The 14,996-nt window shown below is 42.6% G+C and overlaps 1 protein-coding gene across 1 annotated transcript in view; it reads left to right on the top strand.

Annotated features, from left to right (window-relative positions):
• LOC142599144 (putative bromodomain-containing protein 10) overlaps positions 1-9,182 on the top strand; it is a 68,589-nt gene extending 59,407 nt beyond the window's left edge. The window contains 1 exon segment of the mRNA XM_075738841.1: positions 459-9,182. Within this exon segment, the coding sequence (XP_075594956.1) occupies positions 459-4,099 (3,641 nt within the window). The 3' untranslated portion in view covers positions 4,100-9,182.
• Positions 9,183-14,996: the final 5,814 nt, after the last annotated feature.

The raw sequence follows: 14,996 nt of genomic DNA on the forward strand, positions 1-14,996 counted from the left end.
TAGCCTGGACTTGATTCAAGGGCCTATCAGTTTTTTCATGCATGTTTCTGTCATATATTTTACCTTAATTATAGTGTAAGCATACTGGATTTTGTGATGCACTTCTGATAGATGATAGACCAGGAGAAGGGGGCAGAGATGACCTAGATGAGAATTTTGATTTTATGTATTAGTAAGCTTTTGCCATTTTTGTGCTTAATTATTTCTGTGATAAAATAGTAGGCCTGCTCAGAAGAATTTACATTAAATCAGCTGTAGCTTAAGTTGTTAAAAAAAAAGTAAAATACATTACAGATGATTAATGCTGTCATCAACTCAGAAACTGTTCTTGATAGCTGTCCTGACAAATGTTTATGAACTAGCACTTTGCCTTTATCTGAACATTGTCAAATTGTCATATAGGTGTATCAATTGCAAACTTGTAAAACACTTAAAAATTTACTTTACTATTTTTGCAGATGAAATGAAACTGTTAGAGATTGTTTTACCTGCAGGAAAAAACAGACTTCTAAAAAGAGATTGGACTTCTAAAGAAATACATAAGATGCTGCCTAAATCTGTTAAACGACAGTCCGAGCAGAACAGTTGTCTGGATGATAGCACAAATGAGCTTTCACCAAGAAAGCAAGCTAAGTTGAGCACTACTGAGGCTATAGTCCAGAGTTCAGAAAATAGCATGCAGACGGACAGTTGTTTGACTGAGCTGAAACAATATGAACAACCAACTCCAGGATCATTTTTCCTGTCAAATCCTGCAACATCAATATCAAACTTTCTGAAAGGGACCAAACCCATCCAGGCCTTGCTTGCCAAGAGTATTGGAAACAAAGTGACATTAACAAATCCACTGCTACCTCCCCCAGGCATAAATGTATCTACTTCTGAAAAAACAGTTATATCACCTATGGAATCGCCGCCAATAAAAGCAGCACTTCCTTGCCAGACCAATTCAAAAAGTCCTTTGCAAACATCACACAAAATGCCAGGTAGTCATTATGTATCAAGAGACCTTCACAACAGCTCAATGAAAATTCAAATGCAAGCTGTGATTGACCCTAAAACTGGAAAAAAAGTCATGCAACCTAAGAATTTTCTTATTCATCAGAATGAAGGAAAAACTGTATTGAAGAACATTCAGTCATGGCAACAAAACTCTCCTGAACTGCACTGTACAACCTTCTCACAAGCAGCAATTGTCAATGTTTCTTTAACACCTGTCCTGGTAACACCAACTGCACATGTTACTAATACACTGCCTAGTACAATTTTTAACCACCACATTATGCATCTGTCACAGATAACTAGTCCTGTGAACAGACTGCAATCATTTCCTTCTATAAACTCAACAAGTAACTTATTATCATCAACAATTACAATGAGCCACAGTGAAACTGACAATACCAAGCCTACAGTTTCAGCTGCCCCATTCCCTATATCTTTGGCTTTACCCACTGTTCCTACAGGTAGTCAGCCTTTTACATCAGCAACAATATTAAGTGGATCTACAAATACTACTTCTTCCTTTCACAGTCTCACATCACAGAAGACCAGTGACTCTTTTGAAGCTAAGCAAGAACTAAAAACAGTGTGTATAAGAGAATCGCAGGCTATTCTGGTCACAACACGAGGTGGGAACATAGGAATTGTTAAAGTACAGACAAACCCAGACCAGACTGCAGCTAATAGTTTATCTCCTAATTCAACTTTTGCTTATGCATCTCAACTTAAGGCATTTTTGGTGCCAAAATCCACAATATTATCAACCTCTACTCTTTCATCTATAACAACAGCCACATCTGATTTTCCAGTTTTTGGACAAGCATCTGTTTCTGTGTTTTCCACCTCAGCAGCTCCTTCTTTCAACATTCCATCTTTTCCTGCTGGCTTCAATCAGATAATGGGGAAAAATTTCAAATGTATGTTAGGGCAGCTTCCTCATGGGGGCATTTTGAATCAAACAGAGAAAACCTGTCATGTGTCCTCTCCTACTTTCTTGGCACCCTTTTCCTCAACTAGCACTTCAATGTCAGCAATTCCAAGCAGTCCTGTTAATGCAATTAGTGTTGGACAGGATAACACTGTCATTACCCCAAATTCTTCAATGCAGCAACAAGGTGATACTAAAGCTAAAAAACATCCCCTTATACAATCTGAGATTAGTACAGTAACAAATGGTGATGTAATCAGTGGTACTCCAATTAAAAAAGTTATGTTAGTCAAAAATCCACCTATTTTGTCTCCATGTGGGGCTACAGGAGTCAATATTATACCTTCTCTAACTTCCACTGGTATAAGTGCTCGAAAATTAGTTTTCATTAATACTCCACTTCCTAGTGGTGCATCAAACACTAATCTAGTTGTGGAGTCATCAAAACTGATCCTCCCTTCTTCCATAAACAAAACATTTGTTAGTGCCACAGAGCAGCCACAGTTGGTTTTGATCCCATCTACAGTAGAAGTATCAATAAAAAAAAAATCATCACCTGATGTGGCTCAAGTAAAAGATGTGAAAATTGGACTAAACATAGGGCATGCCTTTGTAAATACCAAAGTCAATGAACAACAAACTCCATCAATGAATATATCACAGTTTGTCAATTCTAAGGGAGAAGACAAAAAGAGTATGGGTCTTACTTTATGTTTGTCAAGCAATGGTAGCTTGGTTCCAGTATGTTCAGGGTTTAGAAGTCAAAATGTTACATCATTGAATAAATCCATAGGTGTTGTAATGAAAGCTGCAACTGCCTTTACAGTAACAGAAGCAAATGCATGTTTGGAATCTGTTTCGGTAACATCAAGTGAGACTTCTGTTAGGACACAACCTACTGTCTTGATTGATGGAAACAACACTTCAAGAATAAGGCCAGGTTTAGCTAAGCAACTGTGTACATTGAATATCAGAAATACTGTGGATATATCAACTGTGGAAACAAGACATCTTGCTTCACCTGTGCTAATTTCAACTACACGACCAACAGTATCTCCTCAGAACTTATCATCTACTTTAGAGTTTCCAGCTGTTAGCCTGCCTGGATCTGTAGCTATCTCCTCAAAAATGATACATACAGTTCCTCACTTGATAGCAGTTCCAAATCTCCCCTCACTCCCAAAAGACAAGCCACCCGCATTGCTTCAGTTTCAGTTACCAGGTATTTCAGCTGCTTTGCCATCTAATGCAGATATTCACAAGCCTCAAAGTATATTGTCCTCTGCTTCACAAAATACAGGTAAAGTAATTAATTTTCCCAGCTTTTCTTCTCTACAGTGCCAGCAGATGTCTCCCAATATAGTGAAAGTAAGTCATACTTACACCTGTGCTTCTGCTGTTCAGATGTCTACAACTTCACCCTCTGTAACAAGCCAGGCAGGAGATCAATTGAATGAACCTTGCATTCAACAGAAAATTAACACCACTATGCCTTTGTCACCTGGAACTGAGATAATGATTAATGGTACTCATTTTATTGTTCCATCACAAGGCCTTGGACCTGGCAGCCATGTTCTTCTCTCTTCTAATACAAAGCAGACTCCTCTTCCTTTAGCTATTAACCATGGTCAAGGGGCTCAAGGTGTACCAATTGTTAATCCTGTACCCCTAAAGATCACACTAGCACCCACTAATTCATTAAATTGGCAAACATCAAAACATCCTTTGAAAAGCTCTACAAAAATTGTGAACTCTTCTGGGTCTGCAAATGCTTTACCCACTGTACACACAGTGCCCCAGATATTGAATACTCCTGCTAGCTCATGTGCTTCACTATCAACACCACCGCTGTCTATGTCTTCAGTGATAAAACCTCCAGCTAATCTTTTAGTTGCAACTTCTTTGATTTCTTCCATGCACCCTCGGAACTCTCAGTTATCAAGTAACACTTCAGTGTTTGCCTTAGATACATCTATCAAAAAACTGTTGTTAAGTCCAGAGGGAGCCATTCTGAATGCTATCAATACTTCAGCATCAAAAGCTTCATCATTGCCTTCTGTTGTAATGTCCACAAGCAGAAATCCTATCACTGTCTTTCCTCCTTTTCAATCACCTTGCTTAGATAAACCTGAAAAAGCTGCATATGAACTTAGAGCAAATGAGTCACTTTGAAATGTTGAGGCATTCTTTTTCTTTGGAAGTGGTTGTTATAACTTAAACAATTTCTTATTTTGTTTAAAATATTGTGGATTTATTTTTAAAAATTGTTAGATTATGGCTCTTTTCCATTTACCTGTGGGACTTAAGAGGAGGAACAATATATTCAGGTTCAGAGTTATGCTTTCAGAGGGTTAATAAAATAGTCATGGCATGAATGTATACATATTCCTGAATTCTTAAGAATCTGTACTAAACTATATATACACAAAGAACTATGCTGTTTTATTCATGTTTTGTTGACCCAATGTATAGGGGTTTTTAATTTTTTTAGTAATTTTGGACCGGTGTATGGTTTGGCAACAATGCAGAAGAATCTTCATGTAATAAATCAAGGTTCTATACTGCTTTGTGTCAGTAATAGTTTAAAAGTGTGTATATCTGTTGCATCATGGCAGAAAATACATATATATGCACATCTTTTCATTTAATGCAGAAACCTCTCACCATGACTGGGTGCCTCTCTGAAGTGCCTCTGCATGCAATAGGGATCAAACAGAAGGAATTAGAGGTCTGTGTGCAGCTGCAGGGCTGTGATCTTATCAGGATCACAGAGACATGGTGGGATAGCTCAGACAGTTGGAGTGCTGCCATGGGTAGATACAGGCTCTTTAGGAAGGACAGGCTGGGAAGGCGAAGAGGGGGAGTTGCCCTTTATGTGAGAGAGCAGCTGGAATGCATGGAGCTTTGTCTAGGGATGAACAATGAGCCAGTTGAGAGTTTAGGGGTTAGGATTAGAGGGCAGACCAACATGGATGACACTGTGGACTGCCTGATCAGGAAAAAGTAGATGATGCCTTCTTCAGACAACTGGAGGAAGCCTCACATTCACAGGTACTGGTCCTCATGGGGGACTTGAACCTCCCTGACATCTGTTGAAAGGACAACACAGGAGGGCACAAACAAACCAGGAGGTTTCAGGAGTGTATTGATGACAATTTCCTAACACAGTTGATTGAAGAGCAGACAAAGAGAAGCACTCTGCTGGACCTCATACTTACAAACAAGGAAGAAATGGTTGGGGATGTGAATGTTAGGGGTACCCTTGACTGCAGTGATCATGGGATGATGGAGTTAAGGATCCTGAGAGGAAGGAACAAGGCAAATAGCAGGCTCACAACCCTGGACTTCAGGAGAGCAGACTTTAGCCTGTTCAGGGAGTTGCTTGGAAGAATCCCATGGCAGACAGTCATGGAGAGAAGAGGAATCCAGGTCAGCTGGTTGATTTTCAAGGACCACCCTCTCCAACTTCCGACTGGTCCATTCTGAAGAGCAGAAAAATCAAGGAAAGGCAGCACGAAGCCTGCATAGATGCACAAGGAGCTCCTGCCTGAAGTCAAATATAAAAAGGAAGCCTACAAGAGGTGGAAGCAAGGTCAGGTGACCCAGGAGGAATATAGAGACACTGTCCAATTGTGCAGGGATGTGGTTAGGAAAGTCAAAGTTGAATCTGGTGAGGGACGTGAAGGGCAACAAGAAAGAATTGTACAAGTACATAAGCAGCAAAAGGAAGGCTAGGGAAAATGTGGACCTGCTGCTGAATGAGGCAGAGACTCTGGTGGGAAAGGACATGGAAAAATGCCAAGGTACTCAATGCCTTCTTTGCCTCAGTGTTTACGGGTAAGATCGGCCTTCAGGAATCCCAGGCCTCTGAGACCACAGGAAAGTCTGGAGCAAGGAAGACCCTTGGTGGAGGAGGATCAAGTTAGGGAACATTTAAACAAACTGGACATACGTAAGGTCACGGGGCCTTACAGGATGCACACTGAAGAAGCTGGCTGAAGAAGCTGGCCAATGTCCTTGTGAGGCCACTCTTGATTATCTTTGAAAGGTCATGGCTATCTGGGGAGATTCCTGATGACTTAAGAAGACAAAGCCAGGTTCTTCTGAGTGGTGCCCAATGACAGGACAAGAAGCGATGGGCACAAATTGAAACACATGAAATTCCTTCTGAACATAAGGAAACATTTTTTTTTTTACTGTGAGGGTGGTTGAACACTGGAACAGAGTGCCCAGAGATGTTGTGGTGTCTCCATCCTTGGAGATATTCAAAACCTGACTGGACAAGGCTTCAAGCAATCTGCTGACCCTGTGTCGCAGATAGACTCATGCACTTCACTTGTAAGAGAGAAGCAACAATATACTTTATTGATATAAACCAGTGAATTAACAAATTTAAACAGTAAATGCAACAGTGGTTTAACAAGATTTGATGGCAAGGTACACTTGATTATTTACTGCATAGATGGTCGGGTCAGGCAAAACTGTCAGGGATACCCTCCTGTTGAGTCATGAGGTTCAGAAAGGACCCCCTTGCTTTCTAAACCCTTTTTCAGAGAGGAATCCTGGTGCAGCTGGATCCAATCCTAGTCCCAGACTTGAGCAACAGTTTATGTCTAAAGGATTATATGTGCACAGTCAATCGTTTATATCACTTAGCTAAGATTTCAAAGTTTAGCATGCTATTAGTCACTTACTGAGAATCTATTGCAGCAAGGAATCTCTCAACGTTGAGCAGTAACCTTGAAAGGTGTCCCTACTCAAGGGGAGATCCTGGTGTGCAGCCTGCTGCCATGCAGGAGAGATCAAAGGGCTCTTGGACTGCTCGCTATTTATGGAGTAAGATGATTGACTCATAGTCATATTTGCATACTGAATACAGATGTTAGTTTCTTCCAAATTTGGCTTGAGTTGGACATTGACCAGCACTGTGGTTAGGTGGGTGCATTGCTCAAATTAGCCCTTGGCTATTGTGGTGTTATCTGTCTCCAAATTCACTTTGAGTCATGCAGCCATCACGACAGATGCAGCCATTACAACCGCCACTGGTGGTTATTGCTTGAGCAGGGTTATGGGAAATAAAGGTCAGGTTGGGGCAGGGGGGAGCACACCATCACACCCTGCTTAAGCAGGGGGATTGGACCACATGAACTCCAGAGATATCTTCCAACCTCAACTATTCTGTGTTTCTGTGTGATTCTGTGAAAATGTCTTTCAGTATTATATAACAATACAACAACAATATAACAATATTATGACAATATATATTATATATGTATATAATACACATATGTAACAATATCTATATAACAAATAAGATTACACTGTAGTGTATTACAATTACTGTATTACATTATACTGGAATGCAATATGTTACAATGACAAGATCTGTTTTTAAAAATATTAAATATATTGTTATTTTTATTTTTGGTCCTGATTTGATTAGAAAAAACAAGAACACCTGTGACTTTTTAGTGTGGTTGATGTTTCTATTATATTAGAAAATTTGAGTTACAGCCATTGTTAACTAATGACTGTCACTCGATTTCTCCTTCTAATGTTTTAGTCCTTCCCCTATTTTTTTTCTTAAAAATTCAGTAGATAATAATGCGGACTAACAGCAGGTGCTCAGCTGGAGTAATTATGATTGCGACTGCTCTCTTTGGATCAGTGCTTCTTTTAATGCTCTGCATTAAAAAAGTGTTCAAATTATTTATTTTAGCATATCTCAGTTCTCATCATTGTTATGTTAATTCATTGTCACAAGGGTAGAATCAGATGATAAAAATTTACTTCAGATCCTTCATTCTGAAACCACCAAATGCTATAACATCCTTTCCTTTTTTTTTAATCTGACTTTATCGCATATGCTAGCTAAGTTAGCACAGTGAAATAGGTTGTCAGCCTCTTACAGGCTGCTTGTCAGTGCATCTCCATTGATCTGTTTAAAGGTGATGATACAAAGTAGTAGGATTAGTCCTTTTTCCATATAAAGGTCAAAGCACACCTTACTCACCCAACATATATGCAACCTTCCATTTTCTTGTCTTCACTTGTGATTTGGAACCTGAATGCCATGAGCAGACATGGTATTTAGGGGTTTTTGCCACAGTCTCTGACAGATTTCACTTAACTGTGAGCCCATGTTTTTTAAGTAGGTCATTTCATTTCCTTGAGCTTCTTCAGTTCACTTGACTGGACTATGTTAAAGAGCTAAAGCCTTGGAACAATATTTTTATTCACTAGTTGACCAAAAAATAATTGGGGAAGAACAATTGTTTTGGGTGCCCTAGCATCAAATGATATGTTTGTTTTCCCAAAATTAAAAAAATGTTTGAAATGTGTTATTCAAGTGGAAATAAAATGTTGTGTCATTTTCTGTTGGGTTTTTTTTTGTGCGTTGTTGGGGTTTTTTTGAGGAGAAAGATGAGGTTGTTTCATTTTATTTATTATTTATTTTCAGGGGAGTTTTTTACTCTTCAACTTAAGAAATACAGTAAAGTTAGGCAAATTAGAACTCAAAACATTCATTCTGAAAAAAAAATCAAAAGGAAAGAGTTTTTACTGAACATTCTTTTTTTGGTCAAAACTCTTCCTTCAACTTGGAACACATCTCTGGATTTTTTTCAGCTAATCCAGAGCCACTTTTTTTCCCCCTCAAATAATTTTTTTTTTAATTTTTCACCAAGTTGTATGCAGAGGACCTACCTGAAAAGTACAAGAGGCCTCAAAGCTGATGATCTACTTTTAGCATTACAACATGATAAACTCACACTACTTTGTATAATATAACCAGAAATGCCTAACAAAACTGACAAGGTAATGAACTAAAGGCTCATCACATTTTGTAGTAGATGTAAATATGTAGCTGTCATGAACTTCAAATGGAAATAATTCAAGAGTTATGTTGTAAGATTTTTTCAAGTGGCATCTTATAAACCTGTACAGCAAGAGAGGTGTACTATTTCAAGCTATATAGCAGGATTGTTCTCCCCCTGAAAAAAAAAGGTTTTAATGGTAAAGTCAATATAAAAATTTCATGTTCTTGTTCCATGAGATTCAAGATAGAACTACACAGCGAGTAGGCTGAGGGTGCACAAGAAGTTGGGAGGGGAACACAGCTAGGACAGCTGACCCCAATTGACCAAAGGGATATTCCATACCATATGACATTGTGCTCAGCAATAAAAGATGGGGGAAGAAGGAGGAAGAGGGGACATACAGAGTTATGGTGTTTGTCTTCCCAAGTAACCGTTATGTGTGATGGAGCCCTGCTTTCCTGGAGATGGCTAAACATCTGCCTGCTGATGGGAAGTACTGAATGAATTCCTTATTTTGCTTTGCTTACATGCATGGCTTTTGCTTTACCTATTAAACTGTCTTTATCTCAACCCATGAGTTTTCTCACTTGTAATCTTCTGATTCTCTCCCCCATCCCACTGTGGGGGGAGTGAGCGAACTGCTGTGTGGTGTTTATCTGCCTACCAAGGTTAAGCCATGACATGCATGTTATTTTTCTTTCACAGAGTAATAGAGCTAGGATTGGTACTTTTTCCCTCCCTAAGGTCTGGTTTTCAATAGAACTGGGAGGTTTGATGTCTTGCCCCATATAGGCTGACTTTTTAAGTGAGGAAATCTTTTTGCAATTGTTTATTTCTTATGTAACTATTTTTCCTACTTCTTAGGAGCAGAATAGAGAGGGTTAGCCTATTTTCTTGGGCCTTTGTTCTATGGCCAATGCCATTTGCTGGTTCAATAGGTGGAGTGTTCCTGGATATGCTCCTTCAGAGTTATATAGTTTGATCACCAACTGTAACACTTCGGGTACATTCGAAAAAGGATGAATCCTCCATCCCCTCACACAGGGGCTCTGTTCCCAAGGATTCAGGAATACTCACTGCTGAACTGTTACAGAGCAATTGGGTGGGGAGAACTGCAGGACCCAGAGGAACACTCCATCCCACTCTCACAAGCCACTGCTGCCTTTTCATTTAAACACCTTGGTCAGGTTCAAACTGGTTTGCAAGTTGACCAAGGGTCGAACCTCAACCATGGTGTGAGGTTTAAGTGTGATGGTGTGTGCGCCTGCAAGACTATGACATTATTGGCATTACAGAGACGTGGTGGGATGGCTCCCATGACTGGAGTGTTGGGATGGAAGGGTAGAGGCTCTTTAGGAAGGACAGGCAGGGCAGAAGAGGAGGGGGCGTCACCCTCTATGTCAATGACCATCTAGAGTGCATGGAGCTCCACCTGGGGATGGAGGAGGAGCCAACTGAGAGCCTATGGGTCAGGATTAAAAGGAGGGCTGGGGCAGGGGGCATCATAGTGGGGGTCTGCTACAGGCCACCTGACCAGAGGGACCGAGCAGATGAAGCCCTCTATAGGCAGATAGGAGCAGCTTCACGTTCACAAGCCCTGGTCCTCATGGGGGACTTCAACCACCCCAATATCTGTTGGAGGGACAACGCAGCTGAGCGCAAGCAATCCAGGAAGTTCCTGGAATGTGTTGATGACAACTTTCTCCTCCAAGTGACAGAGGAGTCAACGAGGAGAGGTGCCATGCTGGACCTTGTTCTCACCCACAAGGAGGGGCTGGTAGGGGATGTCAAGCTCGAGGGCAGCCTTGGCTGCAGTGACCATGAAATGGTGGAGTTCAAGATCCTCAGGGCAGCGAGGAGGGTGCGCAGCAAGCTCACTACCCTGGACTTCAGGAGAGCAGACTTTGGCCTCTTCAGGGATCTGCTTGGTAGAATACCATGGGACAATGCCCTGGAAGGAAGAGGGGCCCAAGACAGCTGGCTAATATTCAAGGATCACCTCCTCCAAGGACAGGAGCGATGCATCCCAACAAAGAGGAAGTCAAGCAAAAACACCGAGAGGCCCTGTGGATGAACAAGGAGCTCCTGGGCAAAGTCAAACAAAAAGGAAGCCTACAGAGGGTGGAAGCAAGGACAGGTAGCCTGGGAGGAGTACAGAGAAACTGTCCGAGCAGCCAGGGATCAGGTTAGGAAAGCTAAGGCCCTGATTGATAGAAATTAGTCTGGCCAGGGATGTCAAGGATAAGAAGAAAAGCTTCTATAGGTATGTTAGTGAGAAAAGGAGGACGAGGGAAAATGTGGGTCCCCTCCGGAATGAAACGGGTGACCTGGTTACCCAGGATATGGAGAAGGCTGAGGTACTCAATGACTTCTTTGCCTCAGTCTTCACTGGCAAATGCTTGAGCCACACTGCCCAGGTCACAGAAGGCAGGGACTGGGAGAATGCAGAACCACCCACTGTAGGAGAAGATCAGGTTCGAGAATATCTAAGGAACCTGAAGGTGCACAAGTCCATGGGACCTGGTGAGATGCATCCATGGGTCCTGAGGGAACTGCCGGATGAAGTGGCCAGGCCACTCTCCATCATATTTGAGAAGTCCTGGCAGTCCAGCGAAGTTCCCACTGACTGCAAGAGGGGGAACATAACCCCCATTTTTTTAAAAAGGGAAAAAAGGAAGACCCAGGGAACTACAGGCCAGTCAGTCTCACCTCTGTGCCTGGCAAGATCATGGAGCAGACCCTCCTGGAAACTATGCTCAGACACATGGAAAATGAGGAGGTGATTGGTGACAGCCAAGATGGCTTCACTAAGGGCAAATCGTGCCTGACAAACTTGGTGGCCTTCTATGATGGGGTGACAGCGTTGGTGGATAAGGGAAGGGCAACTGACGTCATCTACCTGGACTTGTGCAAGGCATTTGACACTGTCCTGCATGACATCCTTGTCTCTAAATTGGAGAGACATGGATTCGATGGATGGACCACTCGGTGGATAAGGAATTGGCTGGATGGTCACACTCAAAGAGTTGTGGTCAACGGCTCAATGTCCAAGTGGAGAACGGTGACGAGTGGTGTTCCTCAGGGGTCGGTACTGGGACCGGCACTGTTCAACATCTTTGTCGGTGACATGGACAGTGGGATCGAGTGCACCCCCAGCAAGTTTGCCGAAGACACCAAGCCGTGTGGTGTGGTCGACACACTGGAGGGAAGGGATGCCATCCAGAGGGACCTTGACAGGCTGGAGAGGTGGGCCCGTGCGAACCGCCTGAAGTTCAAGAAGGCCAAGTGCAAGGTCCTGCACGTGGGTCAGCGCAATCCCAAGCACGACTACAGGCTGGGCGGAGAATGGCTTGAGAGCAGCCCTGAGGAGAAGGACTTGGGGGTATTGATTGATGAGAAGCTCAACATGAGCCGGCAGTGTGTGCTTGCAGCCCAGAAAGCCAACCATGTCCTGGGCTGCATCTAAAGAGGTGTGACCAGCAGGTCGAGGGAGGTGATCCTGCCCCTCTACTCCACTCTGCTGAGACCCCACCTGGAGTACTGCATCCAGCTCTGGGGGCCCCAGTACAGGAGAGACATGGAGCTGTTGGAGCGAGTCCAGAGGAGGGCCATGAAGCTGATTGGAGGGCTGGAGCACCTCTCCTATGAGGACAGGCTGAGAGATTTGGGATTGTTCAGCCTGTAGAAAAGGTGGCTCCGAGGACATCTAATAGTGGCTTACCAGTACCTGAAGGGGGCCTACAGGAAAGATGGTGAGGGACTGTTTATCAGGGAGTGTAGTGACAGGACAAGGGGTAATGGGTTTAAGCTGAAGTATGGTAGATTTAGATTAGATGTTAGGAAGAAATTCTTTACTGTGAGGGTGGTGAGGCACTGGAACAGGTTGCCCAGATGGGTTGTGGAGGCCTCATCCCTGGAAGTGTTTAAGGCCAGGCGGGATGGGGCTTTGGGCAACATGGTCTAGTGGAGGGTGTCCCTGCCCATGGCAGGGGGCTTGGAACTAGATGATCTTTAAGGTCCCTTCCAACCCAAACCATTCTATGATTCTATGATTCTATGATTTACGTGCATACTAAAGCCCTAGTGAAGCCTCACCAGTACGACAGACCCCAACCAGCAGGTAGAGCTGTGTGATTGCTATCTGAAGGCATAAGTGTTACAGGTTCTCTGGAGCTCTAGTGAGGTCCCCATCATCATTGAAGAACCCAACCATTCAGATGATGAGCCGATCCATGAATCTTCTGCCCTGAAGTGTAATGGTTGTCAGCTTTATAATGCAGCACACTGACACACACATATGTTCTCCTCCTGGAGCACACCTCCCACGCCCTCGACCCTTAATAGCATTAGAGCTTTTACCCTACTCGATTATCTTACGCACTCACATTAGCCACTGCCCTAGTCTCTCCCCTGGTTTTTGTCAATAAGTTTCAGCAATGGTCTACAGTTCTCCCTGGGTGTAAACTTGCATTGAGGCTGCCCAGGGGGCCCCATTACTTTGTTCATAATCAATGATTCCACATGCCAGGATCCCAACCTTTCCTTGTACCTGCTGCTTACAAACCACACACTGCACATTCTGCCCCCAAACAGCACAACAAGCAGCATGCTCCTTCAAGGCTGGTGTTTCTTGTTGCTGGAATACCTGAACTAGTTATTACCATATCTTATTAGTCTTTTGTAACTCTTCTATATCTGGTCAAAACGTTCCCACACTCATTTCAAGCATGTTAGTAACAACCTAATAAGGCTCAAATCCTGATGGGTTTTTCCTTTTCCCACCCATTGCTTTTGGATACAAGTTAATATTTCAGCTGGGGTGGGACATCCAAACAACTCTTTCTCTGATTTCCAGCTCATTGAGGAGGTCACCCAGGCCAAACACTGCATGACTGTCCCCCATGGCTGCATGTGGGGCTATCTGGGCACCTATTCTGTCTTCTCCTCACTATCCTTTTTCCAAAAAGGCATTTCTCACAGGGATCCTGCAGACTATGTCAGATGTAATGCATGGGTGCAAATGTTTCTATAGATCCCAGTAAGAAAGGCACTCATACTCCATAAGGTATTGATTAAAATGACCTCCCATCAGGGCATGGCATGCTGCGCAGATCCCATCTTAAAGGATTTTCTTAGAAGTAAACAATTCTATTATTCATTTTTACTGTTCAAGCGAAAGGATGTTCACATGAGAATATGCTGCTTCACTTCAAGAAAAAGACAAAGACACACCACTGGTGTCATAACCAGGTGTCGTGGTTTAACCCAGCCAGCAGCTAAAACAACCACACAGCCGTTTCAATAAAATATACAATATATAATAAAATATACAAACCAAGTGATGAACAGCACAATTTCTCACTACTTGAAACTGATGCTCAGCTAGTTCCTGAGCTGCCTCACCTCCTGGCCAATCCCCCCAGTTATATACAGAGCATGATGTCATATGGTTTGGAATATCTGTGTCCCCTCCCAGCTTCTTGGGCGCCCCCTGCCTTCTCATTGGCAGGCCAGTATGAGAAGCTGAAAAGTCCTTGACTGCTTGGCAACAACTAAAAACATTAGTGTGTTATCAACATTATTATCATCCTAAATCCAAAACACAGCACTATACCAGCTGCTAGGAAGAAAATTAACTCTATCCCTGCCAAAACCAGGATACCAGGTACCAAGTGGGAGCCACCTATAGACTTCTCCATTACAATTAGTGGGCTAAGTATATCCTGCAGCCAAGGAATATGTGCAGCACAGCACATCCCTGTGCCTACTCAGGTCAACTGTTATGTGGACCACTAACTCCCCAGTGTACAAGTCTTCCAGTTAGAACTACTACCAGGCAGTTCTAGAGAAATATATTCAAGTTGGAGAATTAAGGCTCAAGGATATACTGTGAAGAAAACTGATAGACTGGGCACTAAAGAATGGACTGGATTTTAAAACAATGCAGGACTCTGACTACAATAATTGGACTGTTTGTTAGGAGACCCCTTCTAATCATTGTGCTTGAGGCATCACTTTCTTTCTTACCATGGTTACCTTCTGTCTGTGAAAAAATTACAAAGGTAGGAAATTACAATGTAAGAAACTATTCTTAGTTTCACCAATCAAATTATAGGAAAAAGTCCAGAAGCCAATAAAAGTGCAGTTACTTCAAAATAAGATATTGTGGTAGGTTGACCCCAGCCAGCAACTAAACATCTACACAGCCGCTCATTCACTCCCCTGCCCTGGGATGGAGACAAGAACAGGAA

This window comes from Balearica regulorum, chromosome W, assembly GCF_011004875.1.
Source record: "Balearica regulorum gibbericeps isolate bBalReg1 chromosome W, bBalReg1.pri, whole genome shotgun sequence".
Lineage (NCBI taxonomy): Eukaryota > Metazoa > Chordata > Aves > Gruiformes > Gruidae > Balearica > Balearica regulorum.